The sequence below is a fragment of the Aspergillus japonicus genome (assembly GCF_003184785.1).
Source record: "Aspergillus japonicus CBS 114.51 unplaced genomic scaffold BO86scaffold_1, whole genome shotgun sequence".
Classification (NCBI taxonomy): Eukaryota; Fungi; Ascomycota; class Eurotiomycetes; order Eurotiales; family Aspergillaceae; genus Aspergillus; species Aspergillus japonicus.
The window spans coordinates 372,979-400,397 of record NW_020291638.1 but is presented as its reverse complement, the minus strand read 5'-3'; the positions used below and the strand labels follow the sequence as shown (position 1 = coordinate 400,397).

The 27,419-nt window shown below is 54.2% G+C and overlaps 12 protein-coding genes across 12 annotated transcripts; 7 read left to right on the top strand and 5 right to left on the bottom strand.

Moving 5' to 3' along the window:
• Positions 1 to 427: 427 nt before the first annotated feature.
• BO86DRAFT_394187 (uncharacterized protein) lies at positions 428 to 1,237 on the top strand (the record flags this gene model as incomplete). The annotated part of the gene is made up of 1 exon (XM_025673176.1): positions 428 to 1,237. The coding sequence occupies one exon, from the start codon at positions 428 to 430 to the stop codon at positions 1,235 to 1,237; it is 810 nt and encodes a 269-aa protein (XP_025533276.1).
• Positions 1,238 to 1,254: 17 nt separating this feature from the next.
• BO86DRAFT_424032 (aromatic alcohol reductase) lies at positions 1,255 to 2,664 on the bottom strand (the record flags this gene model as incomplete). The annotated part of the gene is made up of 3 exons (XM_025675432.1): positions 1,255 to 1,958; positions 2,142 to 2,552; positions 2,629 to 2,664. The coding sequence occupies 3 exons, from the start codon at positions 2,662 to 2,664 to the stop codon at positions 1,500 to 1,502; spliced, it is 906 nt and encodes a 301-aa protein (XP_025533275.1). The 3' UTR covers positions 1,255 to 1,499.
• Positions 2,665 to 2,707: 43 nt separating this feature from the next.
• BO86DRAFT_405429 (uncharacterized protein) lies at positions 2,708 to 6,767 on the top strand (the record flags this gene model as incomplete). The annotated part of the gene is made up of 7 exons (XM_025674084.1): positions 2,708 to 2,746; positions 3,459 to 3,473; positions 3,582 to 4,478; positions 4,620 to 5,795; positions 6,400 to 6,439; positions 6,508 to 6,620; positions 6,686 to 6,767. 7 exons carry the CDS (start codon positions 2,708 to 2,710, stop codon positions 6,749 to 6,751), a joined length of 2,346 nt encoding a protein of 781 aa, XP_025533274.1. The 3' UTR covers positions 6,752 to 6,767.
• Positions 6,768 to 8,553: 1,786 nt separating this feature from the next.
• BO86DRAFT_424030 (uncharacterized protein) lies at positions 8,554 to 9,948 on the top strand. Its single transcript, XM_025675431.1, has one exon. It carries the CDS (start codon positions 8,661 to 8,663, stop codon positions 9,906 to 9,908), a length of 1,248 nt encoding a protein of 415 aa, XP_025533273.1. The 5' UTR covers positions 8,554 to 8,660; the 3' UTR covers positions 9,909 to 9,948.
• Positions 9,949 to 10,200: 252 nt separating this feature from the next.
• On the bottom strand, positions 10,201 to 10,896 carry BO86DRAFT_374414 (MARVEL domain-containing protein; the record flags this gene model as incomplete). Its single annotated transcript, XM_025670426.1, has 1 exon — positions 10,201 to 10,896. The coding sequence occupies one exon, from the start codon at positions 10,894 to 10,896 to the stop codon at positions 10,201 to 10,203; it is 696 nt and encodes a 231-aa protein (XP_025533272.1).
• Positions 10,897 to 12,214: 1,318 nt separating this feature from the next.
• BO86DRAFT_424020 (RTA1 domain-containing protein) lies at positions 12,215 to 13,178 on the top strand (the record flags this gene model as incomplete). The annotated part of the gene is made up of 2 exons (XM_025675430.1): positions 12,215 to 12,395; positions 12,465 to 13,178. The coding sequence occupies 2 exons, from the start codon at positions 12,215 to 12,217 to the stop codon at positions 13,139 to 13,141; spliced, it is 858 nt and encodes a 285-aa protein (XP_025533271.1). The 3' UTR covers positions 13,142 to 13,178.
• Positions 13,179 to 13,508: 330 nt separating this feature from the next.
• Positions 13,509 to 14,963, bottom strand: BO86DRAFT_351109 (arsenic resistance protein; the record flags this gene model as incomplete). The annotated part of the gene is made up of 4 exons (XM_025669413.1): positions 14,605 to 14,963; positions 14,392 to 14,534; positions 14,237 to 14,323; positions 13,509 to 14,159 (listed from the first exon to the last, which is right to left on the bottom strand). The coding sequence occupies exons 1-4, from the start codon at positions 14,870 to 14,872 to the stop codon at positions 13,509 to 13,511; spliced, it is 1,149 nt and encodes a 382-aa protein (XP_025533270.1). The 5' UTR covers positions 14,873 to 14,963.
• A 366-nt stretch (positions 14,964 to 15,329) lies between these two features.
• On the top strand, positions 15,330 to 16,089 carry BO86DRAFT_444379 (putative arsenate reductase (Arc2); the record flags this gene model as incomplete). The annotated part of the gene is made up of 3 exons (XM_025676376.1): positions 15,330 to 15,677; positions 15,738 to 15,852; positions 15,911 to 16,089. Exons 1-3 carry the CDS (start codon positions 15,522 to 15,524, stop codon positions 16,087 to 16,089), a joined length of 450 nt encoding a protein of 149 aa, XP_025533269.1. The 5' UTR covers positions 15,330 to 15,521.
• A 136-nt stretch (positions 16,090 to 16,225) lies between these two features.
• Positions 16,226 to 20,016, bottom strand: BO86DRAFT_444378 (arsenic resistance protein ArsH; the record flags this gene model as incomplete). Its single annotated transcript, XM_025676375.1, has 5 exons — positions 19,542 to 20,016; positions 19,367 to 19,471; positions 19,026 to 19,281; positions 16,693 to 17,132; positions 16,226 to 16,627 (listed from the first exon to the last, which is right to left on the bottom strand). Exons 1-5 carry the CDS (start codon positions 19,737 to 19,739, stop codon positions 16,226 to 16,228), a joined length of 1,401 nt encoding a protein of 466 aa, XP_025533268.1. The 5' UTR covers positions 19,740 to 20,016.
• Positions 20,017 to 20,259: 243 nt separating this feature from the next.
• BO86DRAFT_384513 (uncharacterized protein) lies at positions 20,260 to 21,395 on the top strand. The gene has a single exon (XM_025670905.1). The coding sequence runs from the start codon at positions 20,687 to 20,689 to the stop codon at positions 21,200 to 21,202; it is 516 nt and encodes a 171-aa protein (XP_025533267.1). The 5' UTR covers positions 20,260 to 20,686; the 3' UTR covers positions 21,203 to 21,395.
• A 1,711-nt stretch (positions 21,396 to 23,106) lies between these two features.
• Positions 23,107 to 24,474, top strand: BO86DRAFT_384512 (uncharacterized protein). The gene has a single exon (XM_025670904.1). It carries the CDS (start codon positions 23,347 to 23,349, stop codon positions 24,328 to 24,330), a length of 984 nt encoding a protein of 327 aa, XP_025533266.1. The 5' UTR covers positions 23,107 to 23,346; the 3' UTR covers positions 24,331 to 24,474.
• Positions 24,475 to 24,602: 128 nt separating this feature from the next.
• On the bottom strand, positions 24,603 to 26,180 carry BO86DRAFT_394174 (uncharacterized protein; the record flags this gene model as incomplete). The annotated part of the gene is made up of 1 exon (XM_025673175.1): positions 24,603 to 26,180. One exon carries the CDS (start codon positions 26,178 to 26,180, stop codon positions 24,603 to 24,605), a length of 1,578 nt encoding a protein of 525 aa, XP_025533265.1.
• Between the last annotated feature and the right edge of the window lie 1,239 nt (positions 26,181 to 27,419).

The window sequence follows — 27,419 nt, the reverse complement described above, 5'->3', positions numbered from 1 at the left end:
CTGTGTCAGCCATCGGAGTTCCTCGTCTACCTTGCTTTGAGAATACTCACTAGACGCAATTAGCGGATAAATACATTGTTCCAAGGTGGTCTAAAGTCTAAAATGATCCTTCTTCTTTGGAGCGCACTGCGCAATGAATGATGGCGACAAAGCATTCTGGGTGATCATTGCGATGTCTTTGATATGTCATTCCTTTGCTTTATTTCTGCATTGAATAAGTTGCAACTGTCACAGTGCAATCAATCAGAGATTTTCATCAATATCATTATCAATTGAATTCCGACCTGAAATGTGAGCGCCATGGCTGCTGCTGCTGCACTGCTATATATAGAACCATGCATCCCCGACTGCAACACCCTACCGGCCCCACGACAAGTACATCCATCGCCGCAGACTATTGCTACTCTCCGGAAAAGCAATACCCACCATGTCGTCCGTCCCACGAACCTTCCCCAAAATGCTCCCGGGTCGGCCGCTCGAAATCATTCGAATCAGGCATGTGAACAGCACGGCGGACTACTGGGATAGTACGAGAATCAGGGGCCTCATTGAAGAGAGCATCCAGCGCCCGCCGGAAGGTGTAGATCGCATTCCGCTAGCCGAGATTACAGCTAAGTTCTGGACGAGCATTCTCCTCGATGCTCTCAACGTCCCGCCCTCAGTCAAGGACCCCAAACCTGGCCACGAGCACCAGCGTCTCGAGGTCGACATCTGCCAGGTCCGCGAAACCTACTGGGAGTCGCGACACGAGGGCCCGCTGGCCGTCACCCTCACACGCTCCCGACCGACGGACGGGCCCGACCGCTACATCCCGGCCGTGCCGTTTCTCCAAGTCTTCTGCATGGGCGGGGTGGAGCCGCCCACCCTAGACGAGGCGCGCGCTTTTGCGGAGCGTTGGGTGCCGCGCCAGCGTCGGAGGGAGATCCGGGACGCGGGCGGCGCGTTCATCCTGGCCAAGGGCCACCGGGTGTCGTTCTTTCGGTGGAGACCCGAATGTTCCGACGGCAACCCGGACGATTTGACCCTGTTTCCCTGGTATGGCGGGGACATAGACCATGGGTTCCGCTGCCTCTGGCATGACCACGAGGAGATCGAGCAGCTCAACAAGACCCTGCGTCGGCGCATCCAAGATTGCCCCATTCCGGTCGAGTACCGGCCGAGTATGGATTGCTGCGTCGCAATAGAGCCTGATGCGGGCAGCCCTGACTCGTCCTGCTCGGCCATTCCTGGTGCATGAGCCGCTGTAGACTTGGCCTGAACTTTCCAATTTTGCATATCAATGCATACCTGATCTTATAGTCTTTTCCTTACATTCCTCAATTCTGTCTTTGGCAAATTGCACTCGTACGTTACTTCGCCGGTTCATTCAACCACCAAACAACCACCTTCAGTGGGATTATCACTCTAAGCCTATCGAGCCCACTCTCAACCCCACCAGAAGAAGCTTCAGCGACCGAGGACTCATACCTCTCTGATAACTCACGCGAGACCACACGCCATCACAGAGTTACCGTCCGAATCACCTGATCCAAATCCTCCACCTCCAGCCCCAACCTGGCGTTCCAGGAGCCCCCGGGCACGCGGCTCCAATCGCCATATGGCCCATCGTGGAACCTCCCCAATCCGGCTGCCAGATTCAGGATCCGCGCGCCGGCCAGATCCCCCTGCTTGAAGCGCTCCGTGCTCTCGTCAATCAAGGGCTTCAGGTCCACGTGCTGGACCTTCCATTGCTTCTCCCCCGTCGCCCGCTCGAGCGCCGCGAGGACCTCGTTCTGCGTCACTGTGAAGGACTCAACGTAGACGTATTGGTTCTTGGTCAGCTCAGCATGGCGGAGGATGGCGACCAGGGCGCGGCCGATCTGCGGGAGGGTGCTGACGGAGGCCGGGGTGACGCCGTCGTCGTAGATGGTGGCTTCATGGGTTTGCAGGTTGAAGCCCAGGAACCCGATCTTGAGGGCCTATTTCGAGAGGACAGGTGTTAGAGGCTGTCAGGAGAGTAGGGAACCTCGCAGATGGTCGAGATGTATGGTTTAAGAGAAGGTATCTCGACAGCTGATGAGGGTACAAAGGATGATGAACCCCATGCGGGATGATCCAAGATCGGATTCAAGACTGCAGTAGACACACGGAAGACAACTCACATAATCAAAGAAGGCGCCGGTGATCACCGTCGTCCAACTCATCTGATGCTCTCTCGCTCTCAGGTAATCGACCTTGGCTTTCTTGCTCTCGAGAATGGGCGCCAGAGCCCGGACTCGTTCATCGGCCGAGTTGTTCCCAAACTCCGCGGGGATGAACCGCTTGACCCCGGCTGCGAGTGCCGCGTCGACCAGCTTCTGCTGGGAACTGTAACCGCCCCGACCAACCACGCTGATGACTGCATCCTTGCCCTGGAAGGCGGAAACCAGGGATTCGTGGCTGTAGTCGGACCGAATCACAGGCACGCTCTCCGGGAACACGCTCGTTGAGGATTCCCGGGACAGCACGGTGATGCTAAAATCGTGAGTAGCCAGGAACGCATTGAGGACATGGGACCCCAAGTTGCCTCCGGCCTGAAACCATGCGATGAAAATTTTCAGGTCAGTGTCGTGTCCATTTGGAGGCTGCTCTCTGGGACGACGTGCTTACCCCGACTATCACGACGTTTCTCAATGAGGATGCCATTGCTGCTCAGATCTAATATTTTTGCTTGACAAGCTTGGTGAAGATGCGAAGATCTGCTCTGGACGAGACCTGGAGTCGCATCGTGAGGTAGCCATTATATGCGCTGAAATTGTCCTGTATTGGTAAGCACTGCGATGATGCCATCCCCAATTACTCGGCTAGTATACTTCCTACCATCCCACGCTTAACCATTCCCGGACAAAAAGTGCGATTGGTTGAGCGGGGACTCCGCAAAACCCCGTTCAGTATACAACGTGAGGCAGGGTGATGAGCAGACGGTATTTCTCCGTGACATTTCGGTGGCATCCACGCGAAAATGTGAGAAGTACGATGTATTTCTTATTGTATTTCTTATTGCTCATGCAGGGATATCTCAATACCTATATTCTCTCTAGCAATTTGCTGGCAATGAGGTTGGGTGGGAGTGCAACCTTGAACAAGGGTTAGTTTGGTGGTGCCCTCTGCCGAACCACCGCCGGCAATCGGCAATCAAGTTGTGAATGTCCCAATTAATAAGCTGTTCCCCACAAAAGGTAACAAGGGTCGTTTTCATAAGAACCGATTCAGAACGGAGTCTTTATGAGTACCAGGCTTCCGACCGGGCCCCTTGAATGTGTCTGCTTATCCGCCTGTCCTCGTTGCTTGACCAACCCCATGACACCCCCTAGCCCTCACACACATGATCCGTCGAGATTTGCAACGTGCGCGCCGGACAGTCAAATCCCGTGGTAAATTTTCATATCACCTGAATGGGGTATTTATATCAGAAAACTGCTAACAAATGGCTATAACAGCTGGATGTGCACGGTGTAAGCAACGTGTAGGTTGATCCATGATGTCCCATTCCTGACCCTTCTCGCGTGTCTTGACAACTAGTAACCAAACCCGTATGTCAAATACGGACTAATCCCTGATAGCGAATCAAGTGCGACGAAGAAAGACCTTCTTGTCTGGCGTGCTCCACCAGAGGATACGATTGCCCGGGATACCGCAAGCTTGTCAAATGGTCAGTGAAGCATGAAGTCCGCGAGTGGAATTCTTCTGCGCAGGGCATGCATTCGGCGGCCAATGGCTCGGAAACTCGTCCCTGTCTGAGCTGGTTCCTGGAGCCCGCAGAACGACTGCGTAACGTTTTGCAAACCCATCCTGAGCACGTACCGAACCACACATCATCTAATGGAAACTCCCCTGCTCTCTACGTTCATGCAGAGTGCTCATCTCCGGGCAAGCTATACGGTCATGATTCCGAGGGACCACGTCGCCCATTGAACAGCCAAGTTCCCGGAGGCCACGATCCCCACAACCAGTTCAGCGTAGGTGATTATACGTATGCCTTGGACAATTCTTGGATGGACGAAGTTTTAGAATTCACCCCACGTTGCATTTACTGGACAAAAGGGGATATGCGAAGAGGCACGGAAATTGAGTTGCCTGATCCCTGCCCTCTAGCGGATACCTGCACGATACTACGGGGATATTATTTCTATCACACATGTCGTATCCTCTCCGGGTTTGACTCGCATATAAACCCTTTACGCGAGTGGGTTTCCAAGCTCTCAGCACAGAATGACGTGGTCCATTCCTGCGTGCTGGCAATATCGGCCGCTCATATCTCGCAGCAGGAGCGCGGAACCAAGACACTGGCATTGAGCTATCACACGCGCGCACTATCGAGCCTCGCAGCCGGGGTTGCCGGTTTAGATGGTACGCTGCTCGGGTCTACTGCAGCGGACACTGAGAGGAAGTCAGTCGCATGCAGGAATGAATCCTTGACTGCATTGCTCTTTGGGATCATCATAATTGGCATGACCGCGGTATGTTCGAATTTCTTCCTTTCTTCCTCTATGTTCTGTAGTCAGCTCGCTGTGTTGAGTTAGTGGTCATTTCCTCGTTTCGCTCCCTTTGGGTGCAATTTCTTGCATTGAACACCAACTGAAGTCAGTTTCAACTCCTAGTCTTGGCACGATTCCTCCTCGCTTGGTATCCAACACCTCAAAGCGGCACGGGCGATCTTCCAAGCATTATACTCGTACCCAGGCGTATCCCTCGCAGTCTACACAAGCGGGCAGGGTGTCCTTCACGACTCTTCCATTCCACGCCTTTCATTTCCCGTTCACGCTGCCGCCGCCGCTGCCACTCTGCAGCATTTCTTCGTCGGCGCGTTGGCCTACTGGGAAGCCCTGACATCGTTCGTCGTGGATCAAGAAGACCTCGAGGTCGCCGAGTACCTATTGTCCCCTCAACTGCGTGTGAGTCACCAGGCTGCAAATCGAAGGATGCCAAACGACACCCATCCGTGGAGCGGGATCTCGACAGAGCTTTTCATCTGCCTGTCAAAAGTCGGTGCGATCGCCAGACAACTCCATTATCTCCGAAGAAATCGGCCATCCTGTACAGCAGCAGACGGGGGAGGTTCAACTGCAACCCAGCTTCACGCGCGGCACAACGCCCTGCGGCTATGTACAGGACGACTCAAAGCATTGGTATCGCAGTACCGGGTTCCACCTCCTGAGGCTGTGCGGGAGACTGGCGACGCACTTGCGCCCGTCGATCATTTCCGCACCCTGGCGAGGGTGTACCAGCTTTCGGCGCTGTTGGAGCTCTATCGGATGTTCCCCGAGCTGGAGCAGCAAGATCAATCTGCATCTCGAGCGTGGCTACCTCCGCATGAGGTTGCTTTAGAGGAAATGAGCGAGGTAGATCATTGGCGAAGGCAATTGAATGCGCGGGCCATGGATATTCTGTCGCTGATCGCGTCCATCCCCAAGACCTCGAGCACGCGGGCAACCCAGATGCTGGCTCTCGTGATTGCTGGGAGCACACTGCAGCCTTTGCCGGTCAATGATGGCGCGGACCTTTTGTCGGGGAGAGCAAGTGGGGGTGGTGGAGGAGAATATACGCCACCGTCTTACGCTACTCCGACTACCACTATTACCACTACACAAGCGGAGATCCGACATTGGCGAACATTTGTGGCCGATCGGCTGCAGAATCTAGCTTGTTACGTCAGCTTGACGACCGTGCAACAGGCAGCCAGGATCGTGGAGCAATCTTGGGCTCGAGCGGACAGTCAGGCGGCCGGAGGATTGGTCGGGAACGGGGCGCGAGTCATGTCTCAGCAGAATCTGGTTGTACATTGGATCGACGTGATGATCGAGTGTGGGCTGGAGACTATCCTAGGCTAGGGGGCAGATCGCGATTTGGAAGGGATACGCGTAATGGGTAGGGGTACACCCCCATTTTCCTCACAAATCACTCTGTCGGCATAGAAGCTCGCTCCCAGCTTGAGGGGAATTGTGGAACCTTTCCCATGTTGCATTTAGGCTCAAAATACGCAGCGAACTTGTAAACTAGCATTACGAGCCCCAGGAGAAATGCCGCGCTGGCTACACGATCGATTAACCCCACCCGATCGCCGGATCGATCGGGCCCCCGCGCGCCCAGTACCACGGGACTACCCCGATAATGTCACCATGCGTCAACAATGACCGCAATTGATTGAATGGAGTCGTCATTTCAGAATCATAGCTGTGCTTCTTGGACCAGTCAGATTGACGTCAAGCTGACATTGACCTTCCATGTGAATTGTTCAACTATGCAGATTGAGCATATATAAAGATAACTAACTTCTATCTCAATGTATATCATTAATACAAGCTTATTGTCACACTCAAGTACCACAAATTCAATCTTGTCCTTCATCAATTCTAACTCAAACAACCCAACATGCCTCAGTACAGCAACGGACAGGCTATCCGCTACAAGCCCGTCGGCGGTATGATCCCTTGCTTGAATTATCCTACGCATGTCATGCATCTATGGAGGACTAACAAGCACCGACAGGCCCCAACTCCAACACGTCGGAGAGCGTCGGAACGATCAAGGGTGTGTTGACCGAGCCCGGTATGCAAGCAGACCGAAACGTCGATGCCAGCGAGGAGAACCCCCGCTATGAGGTGTGTATTGACAGACAATTACAAACACAAAGAACAATAACAAATTGCTAATCACATGATACCAGGTCGAGAACCAGAACACGGGCAAGTTGACCAGCATCTACGAGAAGAACATTTTGGGCAGTGCGTGAGATAATAAATCAACATTGGGATTTGATGCTTTGCGTCAATCATGTAATATGATATAATAATTGAGGTTAACAATCTGTCTTGTTTTTTTTTTTTGGTTTCGATTGCGATAGTCAGTGGAACCATACATTCTGCTGGGTAAGTGTAGATAAAAGTCTGCATTGCAATTGGGCAATTGGAATCGCCTGTTGGGTAAAGCTTAGAGTCAACCTGGAGCCCTTGTGTAGAATCAGATTACCACGACCTAGTCGAAATGGGCTACCCGTACTATTCGAGGGAGCAAAACAATTACTAACTTGTTCCTGTTGGAAGTATTGACATTCCAGGAAGATATCTCCATCCATTCGGTACAAAGTGTTCTCAATCTGAACTGTTTTATCATTATCTGAGATTAAGACCCCTTCTTTGTACTTTTCTAAGCAAGCGAATAATCCTACACACTTTCCTAGCCAAAGGATGCCTCTCCAGACACGCTCCTGGGCGAACAAGCAAACCAAACCTCTCCTGACACATTCTTAAAGAAGAAAGGCTTCTCCAGCCATCTCCCAGAGCATTTAACTAAACAAGCGAGGCCGCCACTCCAGATACATTCCTGGTTAGGTAAGGCCCCTCCAGCAGCACGGCCACAATAGAGCTGCACAGATGCCTTGGCGATGGTGACAGCCCGAGACACCAAGAAGTGCGAAACCACTAGTTTTACTTCAGCTGGGAAATAAGGTTAAGAGAATGCTGTGTCGGCGACAACGGGGTGGGGAGTGGGGATAGACTCGCCCATCTTGGCGGGGGATGCTGCCTGGAAGCGGAGAGGAGTGGCTGTGCTGTGCATTGGCGTTGACCGCTGGCCAACTTCCTAGCCAATTAGCCAATACTCCATCTTTAGAGATCTCCTGATGACGGCTAACTACCTAGTAGCAATTTGGGTCCAAAGCGGATAGAGATGAGGGGTTCCTACTTCACGGTAAACCCCAACTCCTGCTGCACCTAAACCGCACTCGGAACTTGGACATTTGCCTAAAACCGAGACGTGTCCTGGAGAATAGTTCCGTATGCATTACCAGAACTGGGAGAGTGATGGGCTCCAACTAACTGCGAGGTAATTGCGCGAAATCTCCAGCGCTGTCAAAATTCGCTTAGCTTCGCAGGTGCCCATAGCACAGGCTTGGCGCTGCTATCGGCAAAGACTGTCGAGTCTGGCGTCTTTGCTGGATGGTGATTAAGCTCGCACTACGCGGCCTTGACTAGCCTTATATCCACGTGTCAATGAATGAGAGTTCGCATAAGGCTTCGCATAAGTCTTATACGAGGATTCCTCAGAACGCACTTTTCCATTCCTCCATACACACTCAAGCTCATTCTCCGCTCGTACTCGTATTAGGTCGTACTCCGTATGCACGTGCCATTCGATTATTTTTGGCAGGGGTGTGGGGCGCTCCAAGACCATGCAGCTCACAACAGCCGATTTGTCTCGGTCATGAAATGGTGCCGACGATTTCGACGCCGAAGGTTCTCCCAAATTCACTGAATCCCAAGGCATATTTGACTTTCATCACGGCTTGGCTTTGCTTCAGCATGCGTCGCCTAGAAAAAACCCACTTCTCCATTCAAAAACCTGCAAATCCTTGACAAGGTTTGAGTCTAAGAATGGCACAAAGAAGCTCACACTGGGCATCTAGTACTAGTTGGGAAAACCCTCGAAGAATCACTACACTGTGCCTGAATGAACACTTGGGACTCGGGAGCCACCGTCACACAGACGGTATCCACTTCCAGGCACCAATTCATCCACAGAAGTGAACAAAGAGTGGTTGTTGTAAAGGATTTCAGGGGCACATGTGCAAAGACTATTAGACTGACACCAAGGCCAAACGTGACAATGGCAGAGTCTCCAGACTCAGTATCCTCGTTACCATCATGTCGTTTATCGGCTCAGTTCTCCTTATCTGCTACCTTTACCTCACCGGTACTGTTTTCTTCGATGGAATGCACTATCTGCTCCATCGCTGGGCACGGTCAGAGTGGAAGCTCCTGCGCCAGCTCTCCCGCTACCACCAATACCACCACCTTTACTACGGCCGCTTGCTCCAGTTCAACCCCAAGTACAGCCGTCTGAATGCACGAATCGCCCTCCCGCTTGAGCTGGTCTGCCAGCTGTTGGGGAGCGTTCTCGGGTGGTTGCTTGCGAGAGCGGTCTGCTTGTCCCCGAGTGGTCATTCCGATCGCAGGGCTCTGCTCCTCGTCCTGCTGGTCCAAACGGGGCGTGCCCTAACTGTGATCCTCAATGACGGGAAGGACTCCAACCACATCTCCTACGACACAGTCCCCAAAGACCGGAGCTGGGCCTTCGTGGGCCCCGAGTATCATGCCCTGCACCATCATTACCCGGATAAATACATGGGATCGGCGATCAAGCTCTTCGACTGGGTAGCGGGGACGGCATACTCTCTTCGCGGCAAGACCGTCGTTATGGTCGGTGGCTCCGGAGACTTTGGGCAGGCGATGGAGAAGCATCTCCTCGAGGAACGGGTCAAATGCATCTACAAGCAGAATGTCCAGCCAAGCTGCTCGCAGCAAGACATCGCCCGCCTTGTCGCCATGCTGGAAGAGGCGGACATTCTCATCCTCGCGCACGACACGCAAAGGATAGACGGCACAGTGCCAAACTCCATGTCGTTAGTCCGGATGATTCAGGAGTTTCTGCGATTCAAAGCGACACGCAGAGCCAAGGTCCTCCCGGAGATCTGGCACGTTGAGTGCGAGTCGGAGCTGCCCCGGCCGTGGGGAGTCATCCATCGCCAACAAGATTCCGTTCCAGCCAAGTCATCCTTCCTGCCCTATGCTCGCTCCCTTTATCGGACCTCGCAAGTCACCTACCGTCATATCGTGCTTCCAGCATACCACCACTCGACAGCGAGGTTCATGGTGTCGCCTAATTGGCTTGTCTGTGTGGCACTGTGGTGGATCCGCCGGGGAGCTCATTTTGTTCCGGTGACTTGGACCGGGCAGGCGTATTTGCACTTCCTGCCGCTCTTGTTTGGGGATGCGGTGGATATTGATTGCGTAGACGAGAGCAAGGATACGCGCAATGAATTTCCTGTATGGAAAGCAGACGAGCTGAGGTGTATTCACGAAGGGGAAGAACACTGCATTGTCCGGACTTAGAAATCCCTTTCTTATCATTGAATCAAAGCACACTTACCATGAACCCTCGTGTCAGTTGATGATATGCATAAAGCCAATGAGCAATGAATTGTGTGTTTATTATATAAACCAAAGAAGAACAAAATGATAAAGGGGAGAGAAAGAAAAAAAGAAAACCAAAGCTTGGTATACCTGATTCCGTCCAGGCTCGCATAATCCAAAAGTACCCATTCGTGATGACATATGCTATTCAATAATCGAGTCATTCCTCTAGCCATTTGTTTGAGGATTTTGTCCTTAAACTTGCTTACCCTCACTGTAACCGTTTCTCAATTGAGTGAGCACTCTCTTTCTCACAGTAAGGCGGCGGAGGGCAGTTCGCCTCGCCCGCCACCAACCGCTCCACGGCCTTGCTGTAGTCCGCCAATGCCTCCGTCTCTTGCTGTTTCCTCGTCGGACCATCGACCGCCTCGTTCTCCAGCTCAGACCCCCTGTCTGCCCCTGCACAATCGCACCTCTTGATACCCCGGAAGACCTTCCGCCCCTGAACACACCAAACCAGCCCCATAACCGTCGTCCCCAACCACAGCGCCATGTTCACGAGATCAATCCAGACCGCCACCCTCATCCTGAGCAACGAGGTCGTCCGCTCCTGGTACAGCGGCTCCACGTCCTCAGAGATGTAAATCGTCCCGAAGACCCCCGTCTGCGCGAGCCAGAGAACAAACAGCACAAAGTCCCAAGCGGCCCACGCCGCAACCACCCGCTTCCGCCCCCGCGTGAAATGGAGGATGGCCGTTATAGCGGAGAAACAGGCGACAACCTGGGCGAAGATCCATTCCGAGGAGGCGTGAGATCGCGTTTCGGTGGCATGGGCCAGGTCAACTGCGTAGAGGGCGGCGACGAGTATCGCGAAGATGAGTTGGAGGGTGCGGAGGGTAGCGCGCGTTGCTGGTCCGTACCTGGTGCTGACCTGAGGCGACTCAATAGTGGTCTCGTGGTTTGCCATGTTGCTTTCCCTGATCATTGTTGGCTGAATGCGGTTCTTGTTGCCGGATGGAGAATGAAGAGGCAATCGAGGACGTCTCAGACAAATCCAGGGAATTTCAAGGGCAGATTCGGTGCATAGGAAAGGGACACTAACTTATATATCAATGCTGGCTTGTACTTGTGAATAGACTTCTGTGCTCCACCAGCAAAGTCTCTACAAATAGGTTTAGAGTTCCGGCAATTCATCTTAAGTGTTTCCCCCATGCGGCAATTCTCTCGTACTCGCGGACTAAGGGACCCACTTTACTTGCCCGTTGCCGATTTAATTTCCCCACTGCATGCTTCTCCTGTAACCATGATCGCATTGTTCTTTCTAGTGGTCAGGCAACATTTGTAACAGATTTTTCCTCGGTAGGGGTTTCACATAATCTATCGAAAGGAAGTACGGTAGAATGGAGTTTGTGAGATCGTCCTCTGTGCTATTTTTACAGTTCTTGCGTCATCCTCAATTTTGCGCAGCAGAAGAGATGCAGTGGAAATTTCGAGCCTGGTAGACTGAAGCCTAGTGGTTTTTTTTGTTGGTTTGGTGGCAATGCCGCCTAGAACGACTATAGTCCATGATGTACGGAGTACATGGTCAGGCTTCGCTTCCATATAGAGAGCGTCGAACTCCAGATAAGAGATATCCTCGAGACAATCATTTGGGCTTGGTATTGGCGACAGTCTACGGTTCATCAACAATAGAGCGGGTTGCGACAATTTAGAGTCGCATCTGTGCTCATATACCAGCTAATCTACTCCGAATAAACCTGTTCTACCCTCCTTGGCTCTCTTAAAATGAATACTAGTGCTTGTAGTGCTTGTTGTACAGTTAGTATCGCTCCCCACACATTCACCCATCAGTGGAGATTATATCGGCCACTGATACTAGTCGCCGGAGCAGAATATTCACCCAGCAGACAGCGCTCTGGTGGAGCTTCAAGGCAACACAGTGATCGAACAAATGAGATTAGTCTAGGACTCAGGAATTTGGAAGATCTTATCATGAACGGTCACTACTGCCTTGACAGCACCATGGGCGCAAAGCTTTTCAGGGCTCAAAATAGCGTCAGTCCCCGCTTCGGCGGCATCCCGAGATATTCCCCGATTAGGCAATAGTGCCGTATTCGTACCCTCACGATTCCCTGGCGATTGACGGTCGACCCCGTCAAGAAATAGCTATATAGTGTTCGACTCCCTTTGTAGAGGAATGGGAGTCCATCCCTTTCCCCTTGGCCTGTGTCCCCGATCTTGCCTATACCGATTTCCAACGCGACATTCACGCCGCCGAACGAACAATGTCTCCCGCGCCGCTCGCGCCCCGAGGGGAAGCCTCCTTCGACCTCTACGCCTACAACCCGTCCGCCGCCGCGGGCTGGGCCTTTGTCGTGATCTTCGCGCTGGGTGCCGCGGTGCACCTCTTTCTGATCTTCCGGCTCCGCGCGTGGTTCTTCATCCCGTTCCTGCTGGGGTGTATCGGTTCGTGGACCTCCCCTCAACACCGTCAGCTGTGGCAGTGCGAAAGCTAACCACCACCCAAATCTCCAGGCGAAGCATTTGGCTACTACGGCCGCGCCTGGTCGCACAACCACATCCGCAACGGCAGCCCCTACCTGCTGCAGCTGATGCTGATCCTGGGGTCGGCGCCGCTGCTCTCGGCCAGCGTGTACATGACGCTGGGGCGGGTCGTGCGGGCGCTCAACGCGCAGTCGGCGACGGTCATCCGGTCGACGTGGATGACCAAGATCTACGTGCTGATCGACATCGGCAGCTTCGTGTGCCAGATGATGGGGTCGGCGATGCAGGCGAGCGGCGACGCGGACGGGGTGCGCACCGGCCAGCGCGTGGTGATCGGGGGCCTGGGCGTGCAGCTCGTCGCCCTGGGCTGGTTCATGGTCGAGGCGGGCTCGGTGCATCGCCGGCTCCGCGCGCGGCCGCCGTCGGGCGCGGCGCGCGATCCCGCCGTGCCGTGGCCCCGCACGATGTGGACGCTGCATGCGGTCACGGCGCTGATCACGGTACGCAGTATCTATCGGCTCGTGGATTTCTTGGCCGGCACGGATAGTGTGTTGAGTAGGAAGGAGGCGTTTTTGTATGTCTTCGATGCGTCGTTGTTGACGATTGCCGTGTTTGCGTTTGCGGCGGTGCATCCCGGCAGGATGTTGCGGATGGTTAGGAAGATGGGCCACGATGGGTTGTTTGATGGGGTGGTTATGCTGGATTGAATTGCTGTTTCTGGGGGGCTGGGGCTGGGGGATTTCGTTTCGTCTAGACTGGCGGGTTCTGGTCTAATATGCTTTGCCTGTATGTACATCTTTGTTTTTCTTTTCGCCTTGTGCTGAAGCTGAAGGTATGTGGTTTGCCCGTATGCATAGAACCCGGCCTTCATAAATCGACATTGGATTTGAGTATTTGCTTTCGATATTGGCGCTGTCAAACGGAGACTAAGGATTGCAAAGGGCATACAGGGACCTATATCGTCTACATTATCATATCAACCGTGTTCCAAGAACTATGTCATATATCTACCGGGGATCCGCAACACACCCTCGCTTCTATGGGTGAAACACCAGATAACACCGGATAACACCACTAATCCTTCCACCCCACCCTCCTCGCCACCAACTTGACCGCATACACGAGCCCCAGCAACACCGGCACCTCGACCAGCGGCCCCACCGTCGCCGCCAGCGCCTGATTACTATCGGCCCCAAACGTCGCAACCGCCACCGCGATCGCCAGCTCAAAGTTATTGCTGGCAGCTGTGAAGCTCTGCGTGGCCGCCAGCCGGTACCCGAACCCCAGCCGGTAGGCCACGAGCAGCGTCGCGAAGAAGATCACGGCGAAGTAGACGATCAGCGGCGCCGCCACCCGCACCACGGACACGATCTGATGCACCACGTGCCGGCCCTGCGAGGCAAAGAGCACGAGAATCGTGAACAGGAGTCCGATCAGGGACCACGGGCTAGCCCACTTCAGAAAGACCTCGTCGTACCACCGCGGGCTGGTGGCCCAGCGCAGCGCGAACCGCGTGAGTACGGCCGCGCCCAGTGGGATTCCCAAAAATACGGCAACGGATTGCGCGGCGGTGGCGTATTGGAAGGCGATGTGGTCGCCGCTGATGATCCGGATGAAGAAGACGCCCAGCGGCGCGAAGAGGACCATCTGCAGGAGGGAGTTGACCGCTACCAGAATCGCGCAGTATTCGCTGTCGCCGCCGGCGAGGCCGGTCCAGATGAGGACCTGGGGGTTGTTAGGGTTTGGCACGGTGCAAAGTGGGGATTAAATGTATGACGTCTCGAGGGGATGGGGTGACTTACCATGGCGATACATCGGGCCAGTCCCACGAGGATAAGTCCCTGGCGGAGTTCGGGTTCGTCGGGGAGGAAGGCCCAGGATAGTGCCAACTACATCACAACCCTTGTTAGCCATGCGATGCCGAGACTGGGGATTTGGAAGTGAAGGGTTACAGTACCATGAAGAACGGAGCAATGATCCAGTTGACGAAGATACTGAACCCGATCTGGATCCAGATCTCGCGGGTTTTGAAGACGCGGTGCAAGCTCTCGAAGCGCACCTTGCAGAGAATCGGGTACATCATCACCAGGAGGCCCACGGCTAGCGAGTTGGGATTAGGATCATCGCTTGACGCGGGAGAACTTGACGCGTCATGACCGACAGGACTTACCGATCGGGACCGAGACACCCACAAATTTTCCTTTCTGCAGAGCAGGCCCAGTGCTGGGGACGAAGTTCCCTAAGATGATGCCGATGGCCATGGCCAGGAAGATCCACACCGCGAGAAAACGGTCCAGCAGGCCGAGGCTCTTGAACGCGGACGTCTTCACCTGGGGGGAGTCTACTGTGCTTGCACCTGTTTGTTGTTTCTCAAGGTCGCTGGACTGAAAAGGTTTGGCGCCTTCGTCAGCGGGCGTTGGAAAACGGTGCTCAGCCATCGCTGTTGATGCACCAACTGAGACCGTGCCGGCAGGGTTGGTTTGAACACGAATGCGGTTTGCGAGGCTGTCTATAATTCGAAGTTAGGTGTTAGACAGCTATAACTGGTATATAAAATATGTGCGATGTCATACATAGGATGTAAAAGACGAGAGTCTAAAATATGTCTAGTACCCCGTGCCTGATACTCGACAATTTCTACTTCAGCATGATCATGTTGGGGCAATATTGGTTGCTGCAAGTGAATGTCACTGCCCTTCGCTGATTGGCTGCACAAATGTCTGCGCTCTGGTTCTGAGGGAGGATTCTGGTTTGCCCCACCGAGCCAACCCATGGGAAAATTGAACCCGCACCTGAAGCCCTGAGCCTGGATCTCTCTGTGCAGCCGTCAACCTTGCCTTTAGCCAATGACACTCCACGAGTGACATACTGCATCGCGATGCAGCTACCTTACCAGGTAGAGCTACTCCGTACCTACCGTAGGCCCTACCTAGCATGAAAGTTCATGCCTTGAGGTTTCGACACATTTTGCTTCTCCGCTATCGCCCATCGTCACAGCTCCTAAGACCCCAGCTTGCCTGACGTTTCCTCCGTTACTGACATTTTCTACGATCGCATATTCTTGGACTAAACAGCAATATAGTAAGGATGAGCGCCCCCGTTCTCCCCTGGCACGCAATCTACCCCGCACCGCGCAGCGCAGCCGTCGGCATCGGTCGCGAAGAAGTCTTGCAATGGTTCCGCGCAGGCAGGCAAGCCGGACGCGATTTTGTATTAGTCGATCTGCGCCGTACGGATTTTGAGGTACAGGAAAACACGACGATGAAGCCTGAGACTGACGCTGACATTTATCTTTATCTTCAGGGCGGGACCATCCGAGGATCGATCAACCTTCCAGCTCAGAGTCTATACCCAACGATCCCAACCGTCTATACCCTGCTCAGCCAGAGCCCCGTCAAGGAGGTTGTTTGGTATTGCGGTCTGTTCTTCCGAACCCCATGGTGCACAGCGAAGCGTGAAGTTGACTGAATACTTAGGCTCGTCGAAAGGACGGGGCACGCGAGCCGCCAGTTGGTTCGCTGACTACTTAGAGCAGCAAGGAGAAACCCGGCTGCGGAGTCTCGTTCTGGAAGGGGGAATTAAGGGCTGGGCTGCGGCCGGGGAAGAATACACGGATCTGATGGACGAATACGATGCTTCCGTCTGGGTTAAATAAAGATATAGCAAGTGCCAGCAATAGCCAGCCTCGGGCGAGAATATTTGCTATTCTAAGTAGTCTATGTACATGCAGTAGAAGAACATAGTCAAGAAATTCTATATGTAAGTACTGTACAAACGTGCACCACGTAGGGCTAAACTCCTGATTCCGCGCGGGCCCTCTCCTCCTTCGCCCGCTTCTCCTCTCGCTCACTATACCGGTCCCCAAACAGCTCCAGGTGCGGCCGCATGAGGATGGTATATTTCACAAACTCCTCCATGCAATCCACCAGGCGGTCGCGGTTCCCGCTCGGCAGCAGCCGTTGATCACCCGGCCACCCCTCGTCCGGGAAATGGGTGTAGGCTTTGGGGATCGAGGACTGGTTCGGGATGGTGAACATGCGCATCCACCGGCCGAGGATGCGCAGGGAGTTGACCGCGTTAAACGACTGCGATCCGCCACATACCTGTGCGATCGCCAGCGTGCGACCCTGCGTGGGGCGCACGCTTCCGGTGCTGAGTGGGATCCAGTCGATCTGGTTTTTGAAGACGGCGGTCTAGCCACAGGTTTATCTGTTAGTGACTGCTATGACTTGATACGTGGACAAACAGGCATACTCACCAGGTTCCCATGTTGCTCAGGAGACACCCAAACATGCCCATCGCTCCATTTGCTGAGCTCCCGCAGCTCCTGCACCTTGGGGTGGTTGTGTTCGGTATCATTCTTCACTGGCAGACCCTCGGGATCGAACACGCGGACATCGCACCCGAGTCGAAAAAGAATCCGGCTGGCTTCCAACGCCACGAGGCGGGAGTAGGACCGCCGACGGAGACTGCCGTACAGGACCAGGACTTTGAGCCGGTCGTTGGACTTCGCCAGCGCCTGCGCCGCCATGTCCATGGCGGTGGTCAACTCGAGCCTGTTGACCCAGTCTTCCGCGGCGTCATCCTCGAGAATGAAGGGACGGTATTTGCGGCGGATGTCGGAGTTGTCCTCGGTCTCCGGAATAGCTAGCGATTGTTGCCTATCGAAGAAGGGAGCCGCAGGGTTTGCCGGGACAGCTGCAGAAGAGGCCATAGTGTTGTGATTCTGGGGCGGAAAAAGCACCGCTGAATGAGTGAGTCGGCTAAATCGGTGTAACAAGGGAATCCTGCGACAGGCGATCATTGGGGACTTTCTTTCTATTATTCCCTAGGGTCGAGGCAGAAGAACGAAGAATAAGCAACTCTTAGGGCCCCGATCAAGATGTTTCAACACTTTATTCACGTAGTGGATTGATGCCTTCTCATACATTTGAAACCCATGGGCAGATGCCGGGGCCGGCGGCGAGTATGTCACTGGCGCAACATGATTGGGCAGCAGGCTCAGACTAGCTTCGGAGAAACAGTCTTCAAGGAGATTAGCCACGGACCATTGTTGATGCGCAACTTGCCTAGACCAGCAAGGAATTTAGTATGCGAAGTAAGTCGTCGCCACGCCTCTCATTTCTAACCACTCTAGACACACTATGTAAATTTATTCTTTGGATTGCCCGAGGGTCCTAGACTTGGTTTTGATTCCTGTCTTTCTTTGCTCCCGCTAGTGAAACAAATGTTGTGAAGCGAAATTTATATACTCGATAAATATATCTCAATCGGGCTACCCGACACGAGGAAGACCCACCTGCAAATAAACGAAAGAAATGACAGCCCCAGTCAGTATTTCCATGCGAACCAGGGTGGGTTCTGTCTTTATATCACAATAGGACTGACCGAATGCCAGACAGCGCAATTGTCATCCTTGCAGCGCATTCGTGACAACCAACGGCGGTCGCGCGCACGCCGTAAAGAATACCTCCAGGATCTTGAGCAACGCCTGCGCAGCTTTGAGCGCCTCGGAGTCCAAGCCACACAAGAAGTGCAAGCTGCGGGGCGTAAGCTGGCCATAGAAAACGCTCATCTCCGGTCGCTCCTGAGACTCCGCGGTGTTTCAGACCAGCAGGTCCAGGCGTATTTGACCGGACAGTCGACTCATCTTAATCCTCCAGCATGTCGCCCAGAAGCGGTTAGCGAAGCGCGATCGCCGGCGAGAAAATGCTTGCCTTCCACTTTAGGTAGTGACGGGGTTTCTTTACGAAGTGTATCAAGCCCGAATAACACAGACCCGTCGGGGAAAACCACGAGCACTTTAGCACCGTCGAGCCCCGCAACCCACCAGCAGAGGGCCTTGTCCGATGGTCAACCTTTGGGCAGAGAGCTGCCTGCTACTCTCGATGATTTCTGTTACGATAGCTCCGAGTCGTCTCCGACAAGTAGGTATCAGAGCGCAGGGCAGTCTACTCCATGCGAAACCGCTGCCGGGATCATCCAGTCTATGCGCAGCTACTACGATGCGCGGAACATACGGTCAGAACTCGGGTGCCAGTCGGACACCAACTGCATGGTGCGGAACATGGATATATTTCGACTACTGGATGAAGAATGAAATCAGAACGACAAAATCTCAACCGGACGCTGGATAATCTTATTCTTGCGTCATACACATCGAGGAACCGTTCTCTTCAGCATTCTTTCCGCGGCTACCTCTCCCGAAAACGAATATGAGCCAACTGAGCGGCCCTAGGCCTTGATGGCGTAGATCTGGAATGAGCCTAGGCACATAGTTAGTATTGTATTAATCATAGCAAGGATTGAGAGAAGGGCAGACTGACCAACCCACTCATTGAAATCCAGGTCGGTTATGGCACTGGCGGTCTCGGTCCCGCATCCACCGCCGCAACACGAGCCGCAGCCCGAGCCCTGGGGCAAATTCGAAGACTCTTTATAGACATTGAGATCCGACTTTGTGTCCACAATCAAAACACCTCCTCCAAAATTAGTACACGAGGCTTTTCGTATCGATGGGATACCTACCTTCAAAGCCGGCCCGCCCAAGGTATTCTTCGTACTTCTCAACCAGACTCGCACCAGCCACACACCCCACGTACAGCGCCATGTCTTGAGTGATGTGATCCGGCAGAGGCTTTCTAGCCAAGATGTCGCTGACTGCCACTCTGCCCCCGGGCTTCAGGAGTCGAGCGATCTCCCTGAACACAGCGGGTTTGTCGACCGCCGGGACCAGGTTGATCACGCAGTTGCTGATGATGCAGTCCACGCTGGCGTCGGGCAGCGGAATGGAGGTGATCTTTGCGTCGATGATCCTGGCATTGGACAGTCCTGCCCTTTGGATGTTCTTTTCGGCGAGCTCGATCATACTCTTTGCTCGAATTCCATTAGCTTTGTCTTTGTGGGAAGGAAGCGCTCGGCGGTATACTCACTTTCGTCATGTCCACCCCGATGACCTGCCCCCTGGGGCCAACCTTCCGAGCGGCCAGGAGGACATCAATGCCGCTACCGCTGCCGAGGTCCAGGACTGTCTCGCCCTGTTATAGTGTTTGTCAAAAATCTAGTTTCTTGCTGTTGTGGCGGCAGAGCCAGGATGGGAGGCCATACCTCTTTTACATTAGCGAACCCCACGGGATTCCCACAGCTGAGACCTAGATTGGTTTTCTCAGGCAGGATACTGAGGTCTTCCGCGCTGTAGCCGAATGCCCTAGCGATGTCTTCTTCTTTGCCACGCTGGCCGGCAGTACTCCGGTTGGCGATGTCGCCATAGCGGGACTGGACCAGATTGTAGATGTCTCCAGCCATATTGTAGGAGGATTTCCGATACAAGTGGATGGTGTGTTACTGAGAAGAGGTGTTGTTGTAGGTTCAGCATGGTAGCGGGATGCAGACCGGGGCGCTCAACCATTTTTATATCCACCGCGAGAGCACTAAACGGTTGTCCTCTGCATTAATAATCGATCTGATATGGCCCATGTGACGACAGTTACTGCTTAGTATAATTGGTGACCTCTGTTGGAATCGGTGAATTCTTGTATACCTGGTATGTCATCAGTTTGGGCACAACAAAGCCAAGGTAGACGGGGCGGTGAAAAGTGGTATGTCACCACTTTCAATGGAGTGGAAGTGGATTGATTTCCCCCCGCCCCCGCAACCCAAGGAGCTTTATTCACCAATGATAAGCAAGCCACGCCACTTGCTATCCGACCGATTAATAACATCTAGACTACAGCTATTCCACTCTTTCTCCTTTCATCGTACCCAGAAGATCGTCATCTGTCTGATGCTTCACAATAAACGAACGTGGAGTGACTTGATTCGACACTACCGTCCACGACCATGCCACGCATTAAACGCAAGACCAAGGTGTGAAAGTCCCATGCTTCTGTCATGGCTATTCCGTATTAGTACGGTAGGCAAATGCCTAACCAGCTAGCTAGGAAGAAGACTTGACGCGCGTCCGCAACAACCAGCGTCGTTGCCGACAGCGTAAACGCGACTATGTGACGGATCTCGAGCGCAGGCTGGCATCCCTCGAGAATACCACGTCGCGGGAGGTTCGGAGACTGCAGTCCCTGGCGAATGAGCTGCTCCAGGAGAACGAACGGCTCAAGGCTTTCCTCCATGATCCTTTGGACGTTGACGACGATCTGGTATCCAGACTCCCGGGGCAAATGGAGGACGACCACCAGAGCAGCTTGGAACGGATAGTTGATGATCGGGTTTCTTCTCTGGACTTATCCAGTCTTGGTATGAAGAACGGCACTCTGAACGCGCGCACCGCCTCCGACACACACGCCAACCCATTACCTCCTTGCCCACCATCTCCGTCAGAGATCATGTTTAACGCGGTTGAGAAGTGCGCAAGACCAGCCGAGACCGCAAGCCCGGAAGACACAGCCCCAGTCCGCGTCTCCTATCCATCATCCTCTGCGTTCACCGAGCAAGTCGATGGTGTCTCGCTGCTGGATGCAAGCTATTTCCCATTACCCCGCGAAGTCGCCCCGGTCCCTGGATCTAGGCTCTGCCCTGAGCAGCGCATCCCCGGAATGGCATTGCAAGCAGTGTCCCCAACGGACAACGAGGAAGACACGACCGTGTGCGCGGTGGCCCTCGAGCTGGTCATGAGTTGCAACACGAAGAATCTCAGTATCTCGGAGCTGGATCTGCGTCTGCGGGCCGGGTATCGCAGCGCGCGGTTCCAATGGGAGGGCTGCCGAGTGGATAATCAGGTCTTGTTTGCTGTTCTTGCGGAGGTGATTGGATGACCCGTGCATAACCCCTGGGTGAGGGAGTTCCTGGTCAGGAGCGTACGGTGGTCGGCTTTCTCTGCTCGCGCAGCTTGATAGCTATAAGAACCTCATCTTACCAATCTTCCATCTTGAGGCGATGGCCTGGGAGTCGAGAGCATGGGGCTACCAAGTTATCAGATAATATATGATTGATGGTTCGCAGCTGGACTGCCCGGAGTACCGTACCTGTCAGAAGACTGCAGAAAATGTGGAGGTGACCTAGGCCAGGAGCTTGCTAGCTGGGTATGACTCACTAGGCTCCGTGACTATTGCACGACACTGGGGGTTGAATTCTCGACGTCGAGATAATGAGATGATGCCTGTATGTGCTTCTTGCACTCCGAGTACTCAGAATCAGGTATTTGAAGCGACAATCCTTTGACTCCATATGTGAATCTCGCCAAGAGATCGAGATGAGGGGGCGAGATCGGCCAAGACATCTAGCCACGAAGCGGAACAAATTAAGAGTATAATATGTTGAGAAGAGTGGGGCGATTGACGAGGAGTAACAATGCCTGTGTTTGACTATTTCTATCTGAGGAGATCGAGGACGACACGATAGAATATTTCTCGGACCCAAATGTCGTGCTTCCCAATAGTCTAGTCTGACCGGCGACCACTCTGGCGTGGTCGGAGAGCACTTGGACGGCATCGTGCTCGTCCAATCTTCCAAGGATCCCTCTGACAGTTTACGAGCAATCGCCTCAGTGCTTCCAGACTGCAGGACCCAGCCGCAGCGCGACTGAGGTCCAGTGTGCAGGAAATGACTTCACCCGCAATGTACACCGGGCCGGCTACAAACACCCCAAGTGAAGTTCGAGTACCGGCCGACCGGCCAGCTCGACCCTGCAGACCCTGCATCTTCGCCTACATCTGCTCAAAGCTTGCTGTCACGCGCCGGGAACCGCCGATGGGGAGAGCTCTTCCAGCGAATCACGACCGCAATCGCTCACCTTGACGGATCCAGAGACCCAGATGCCATGATCCATGGGGTGGTTCCGTCGCTCCGGGTTGACGAACTACAAGCTGAGGCAGTGCATGCATCGGCCGCGGAGATTGAGGTACCACGCCACGGTCGGAGGTCTTGGAAGGGCAGGCGGATTTTACCAATTCCTCACGTTGACCGGCACGATGAACGATTTTTGCAAGCTGAAGTCTCGCAATTTGAGCATGCAGGGAAGCCAAGCATCGGCCGTGGTGCATTACCTCATGACTTGATCAGCAAGAGAGGATGTTGCGTGCGATCGACATGCATTACCCGGCGGTCGCTAGTTGGCATGCTTCAGACGAGCAGCTTCCCCCGCATGAGGCCGATCCATGCCCGATCGAGCGATCGTGAGGAGGAACTTGGAACTTTGATCGCGGTGCCTGCAGTCGCCCCTGAAGCCACGATGTCTCAGTCGGGACGAACGCGGGGGGAGGGGGAAGGGGGGAAGGGGGAGATGAATTAGGGCTAGCGTGCGTAGTGTGCCAAATCCATTGGCATCCGATGTCGCAGGTTGGGAGGTTAACCCTCACGGTCGCAAAACTGACCCTCGTAGACTAGACTATTGGAACTGTCTGCTTGGCAGAAATTCAGAATGAACCAATCAGAGGCATCGGCTCCGGTCGCAGCGGCCATCGAATTCCCCATTGCGGGCAAGAGGACGAGCGGCCGGGGTCAAACCATGGATTCGACCGCGAGAGTCTCGCCCAGGTCGACGACGTCAGAATATCACCATCAAAGTTCCTTGCTCCCCTCCTCCTCCACGTTGAGGAGGCGAAAAGAAAGAAAAAGGTTTCTTGGGGAAAAGGCCCATAATCTCTCCCTAACACCAATGCATTTCTTTTCCTCTCATTCCTTCGAAATCCTTCTTTAATCCCTGCAGAACCTCGTGTTTTTTTTTTTTTTCTTTGGGCTGGCTTCGTGTTCAGGAACATGGAGTGGTTGCTTGAGCGGCGTGGTATAGACGAGAGAGACCCATAACCCTATCTTCTTCACAGCTGTCTTCACCACTACCACCACCACCACCACCACCACCACACCCAATCACTCTAGCTGGGCACCTGCATCCCACCACCATGCGCACCGCCCTTCCCACGACCTGAAACACCCAGACACACACATACAATGAAATGCAATGTCCGCCTTCGACCGCGCCACCCACAATGAAGGCAGCTTCAGCGCCGTGACGCCGGGCGACACGGTCCAGAAATACGTGATCAGCGCCTTCTCGGCGATCACCTGGTACAACGCGATCGAGCTGGTGATCCTATGCCTGACGACCTTCCACTCCTATCGGGGCTGCTACTTCTGGAGTCTATTCATCACGAGCTTCAGCCTGATCCCGCACGTGCTGGGCTACACATTGTTTCTCTTCGCGCCAGACGTCTCGCGCTACATCTCGGTGACCCTGATCGTGCTCACCTGGTACTGCATGGTGACGGGCCACTCGCTGGTGCTCTGGTCGCGGCTGCACCTGATGCTCCAGCGCCCGAAGCTTCTGAACTGGATCCTGGGGGGCATCATCGTCGACGCGATCCTCTTCCACATCCCGACGACCGTGACACTCTACGGCGCGCTGGGCGGCTCCCCGCGCTGGCAGTCCGGCTACAATATCATGGAGCGCATCCAGCTGGTCGCCTTCTGCGTGCAGGAGGCCCTGCTGTCCGGGATCTACGTGTACGAGACGATCAAGATGCTGCGGCTGCGGCCGGAGCGCCCGCGAAGGCTCCTCCTGGCGCAGTTGCTGGTCATCAATGTCGTGATCCTCGTGCTGGATCTCGCGGTGGTCGCCATCGAGTATGCCGGGTACTATGCCCTGCAGGTCATGTTCAAGCCCGTCGCGTATAGTATCAAGCTGAAGCTGGAGTATGCGATCCTGGGGCGGTTGGTGCAGATCGCCAAGGGCCCGAGTTTGATTGGTGCCGATCCCTTGTCGAACACCAGTGCCACCAGTGCGTTTGTCACCACGCCGCAGGGCTGGGATGAGTGTGTCGCGGGCGCGGAGACCGGGACCACGGGCACGATGACGACGGTGGTGAGGCAGATTGAGTCGGAGGGGTCCGGGTTGCAGGGGCGCAGTCCGGTTCGGTCAAGGAATAGTTTGGGTTCCGCTTGCTAGATCTCTTTGGCGGTATAGAGGGGGAGTTGGGTTTGTATTCTGTGTATATCATTCACGACATATCTTGTGGACTTCTAAAATTAGAATTTTGGATGGCTCCGGGTCAGTATAATTGACTTGGGAGCGGAGAGAGAGACGAAATCATGATAGAGGTAATCTGACCCAGCGGAGCTAGGCAATTGTTTTTGTTTATTTTTTTTTTTCCTTCTGTAAATATTCATGTCAAGTCAAACCCACCCGACAGCACATCCCCAATCCAAGGTGCAGCGCAGCTACCCCCACCCCGCAATGCAATCCACCAGGTTCAAAAACGCCAGCGAGGTCTCCCGCACATTCAACCGCGGCCCATCCTGCTTCGCCCACGCGCACTCCTCGAGCAGAAACACGCCGTCATCGCCGCGATCGAAGTCGTACATGCGCACGCTCGACCCCGTGGCGATCCCGAAGTGCAGATTCGCCAGGAGCCGCGTTCGCGCGCGCTGCCGCTCGCCGAGATCCGGAAGCGGATCCGTGTACCGGTCGACCAGTTCCGAGATCTCGTGCAGCGCGTGCTCCTTCACATCGCGCCACTCGATCATCAGGGCTTCGTCGTGCTCCGCGTCCGGGCCGAATCCCGGGAGGCAGTAGAGGAGCAGGAACGGGAGTGGGTGGTCGCCCGGCAGGGTGCGGGTGAGGACCAGGGTCAGCATCTGCGTGGGCAATGGCGTCTGGCAGGCGTGTGTGGTCTCGATCAGGGTGTAGTTGGGGATGAGGGCGGGATCGGTGATTTCCCAGGGTGGAGGGGGAGGTGGGGAGGGGGAGTGCAGCGTGGGGGAGGCGGCGCTGTAGGGGTCTGAGGTTTCCTCTTGGTTGGTTGAGGAAGATGGTGTTGGCGATGGGCCGTTGGGGTCCCTCTCTGTGCCATCCGGGGAGTACATGGCGGTGCCCAGCTCGTCGTCTACGATTGGAGGCGCACAGCTTGCGGTCGAGACTGTGGGTTTCTCGCTATCGCAGGGCCCGGTTGCGGGACCGTGTGGTAGCACGGTATGTTGGGGGTGCGCAGGGCCTGCCGTCTGGGTGCTGGCATCGTTGCGCCGTGTGCCTTTCTCGTGGCTCGCTGTCGAACGCAGCTCGGAGACATTTTGACGTGGGATCTGCGTGGGCGGTCCCAGGTCCCAGTATGGGTCTAGGGGTGTATACGGCAGCAGTGGACGTCGTGGGTTGTGGGCGTTGGCAGCAGGGCGGGTCGGGGTCCGTTTGGTAGGCCCAACTCGTGTGCCCGTCCTTGCAGCCTCCAGGTACTGGCGTACGAACAAGGACGGCATATACGCGAGTGAACTGCGAGGAGCCGCGAAAGGGATGTCCGATCCACTGCTGCTGGCGGTGTTGACAGAGTCGCTGCGCTGCGTGATCGCTGCTGCTGGGAGGTTCATGCTCAACCCCCCAGCCGTGGGCCAGTTCAGTAAGCCACTGCGTGCTCCGAAGGGATATAAGGATGGCGGTGGTGTTGGGATCGGGTAAGGAAGAAGGGTCAGAGAAGGCTGGAACGGGATGTCCGAGCCTGAGCTCATACCGTCTTCATCCATGTCATCATCATCCAACTCGGACAGGTCGGGGCTATCTGGAGGCTCGGTCAGCGGACTATTGACGGGGCTAACAGCGAGACTCCAGTCATCGAAACGTACCGTCAAGATCCTTCGCCACATCTCCGCAGTCTCCTCCATCTTGCACACCCTCCGGGTCCGAGTTGTGATAGCCACGGCGTCTTTGATCACCGGGGTGCTCCAGAACGCGCTTGCAGACATTGGCGGAGGCGGGATCCTGAAGGTTGGCATGGGATCGCCTGGCACATCGGTAGAGGCTGTCGACATGTTGCTGCCGTGGGTGGCCAGATCGTGGTTGAACTAGCCAGTTGTTGTATCCGTGATTTGATGAACTTCAGTGCCAGGTTGAAGTTGCATCGGTGGGAGACATGGGAAAGGATGTATGGGAGTATTTATAAGGATGGTTAGGTTGTAAGGATCAGTGGTTGAAAGAGATAATAGTAAAGAAAAGGAAGCTCTCCGGCAAATCCAACTTTTTCCTGGTATAGAATCCAGTGCATTCACTGTAGGGATTTAGCGGTATATGCATTTTGTGAATGACAGTCCTCTCATAACAGATGTAGTTCACAGACCCCGCTTAATAACAAGTTATTGAAGGATGCCAAAAACTGCTTCTCAAGCGTGCATATACCACTTGCTGCCGCACATTTCTGTGGTTTCGATCCATTGCCGATGAATTCCTGGATTACTCTTGTTTGAAAGAAGAAAGACAGCCTTTTTGCGTTTTCAAAATTCCTTACAGTCCTTGTATGTCTAGTCTTCTGGATCTTACTGACCAGCGCACTGCCAACAGTGCTTGTGGCTAGCTCCATAACTGGCAATCCCCAGACTTTCGTGTGATCGTTATCAATGATTACGATTCTTGGGGAGAGTCTACTCCCGTGCTTATTAGTTGCAATCCTCAGAACGAGCGCGTTAAACAAAGGTGCAACTGGACAGGCAGATATACAACGAGAGGAGCAGTTTACCAAATGTCAAGAGAGGCCTACCATGAGTAAGTGGAAGTCGCGAAGCCATGCTGCTAGCAGTAACACATTATGCAGTGAGGCCACTCAGGAAAACTCACTCTCCAACTGTGATATTCCAGAGTATCAATATGAGCCCAAAGAGGCTGTGCGGAGGGTCAATCAAGCAATCCTTGTCCGTGAGATGATCTCCGCTGCAGGAAAAAGCGACCAACGGCAAGCTACAATACAGAGGCAGTGAGAAACAAGCAAGCGGCACTCTTCCATGACCCACTGACAAAGCTCGATGAACCAACACATCCCCGGACTAGGGGCTAGAGGCTATGCGGTATGACTCCAGCCTCCAGCTCTTGAGGCTGGGCTGAGATAAGCTGACGGGTAGATCGGCCGAGCAGTTCGCAGCAGTCGCTGCGTGCGTATAATACAAGATGTGATTATTTATCATAGCAGATTGTGTATACCATGTGACAGGAATTGATGCGGGTCACTATGTAAGCATACCCCTGTCCGTGCCAGTTGATGATAATGTATAGATCATTCC

What these genes read in the sequence shown, in the direction of transcription:
- BO86DRAFT_424030 (XM_025675431.1), top strand. Translation starts at nt 8,661, where the DNA reads ATGTCGTTTATCGGCTCAGTTCTCCTTATCTGCTACCTTTACCTCACC.
- BO86DRAFT_384513 (XM_025670905.1), top strand. Translation starts at nt 20,687, where the DNA reads ATGAAGAACGGCACTCTGAACGCGCGCACCGCCTCCGACACACACGCC.
- BO86DRAFT_384512 (XM_025670904.1), top strand. Translation starts at nt 23,347, where the DNA reads ATGTCCGCCTTCGACCGCGCCACCCACAATGAAGGCAGCTTCAGCGCC.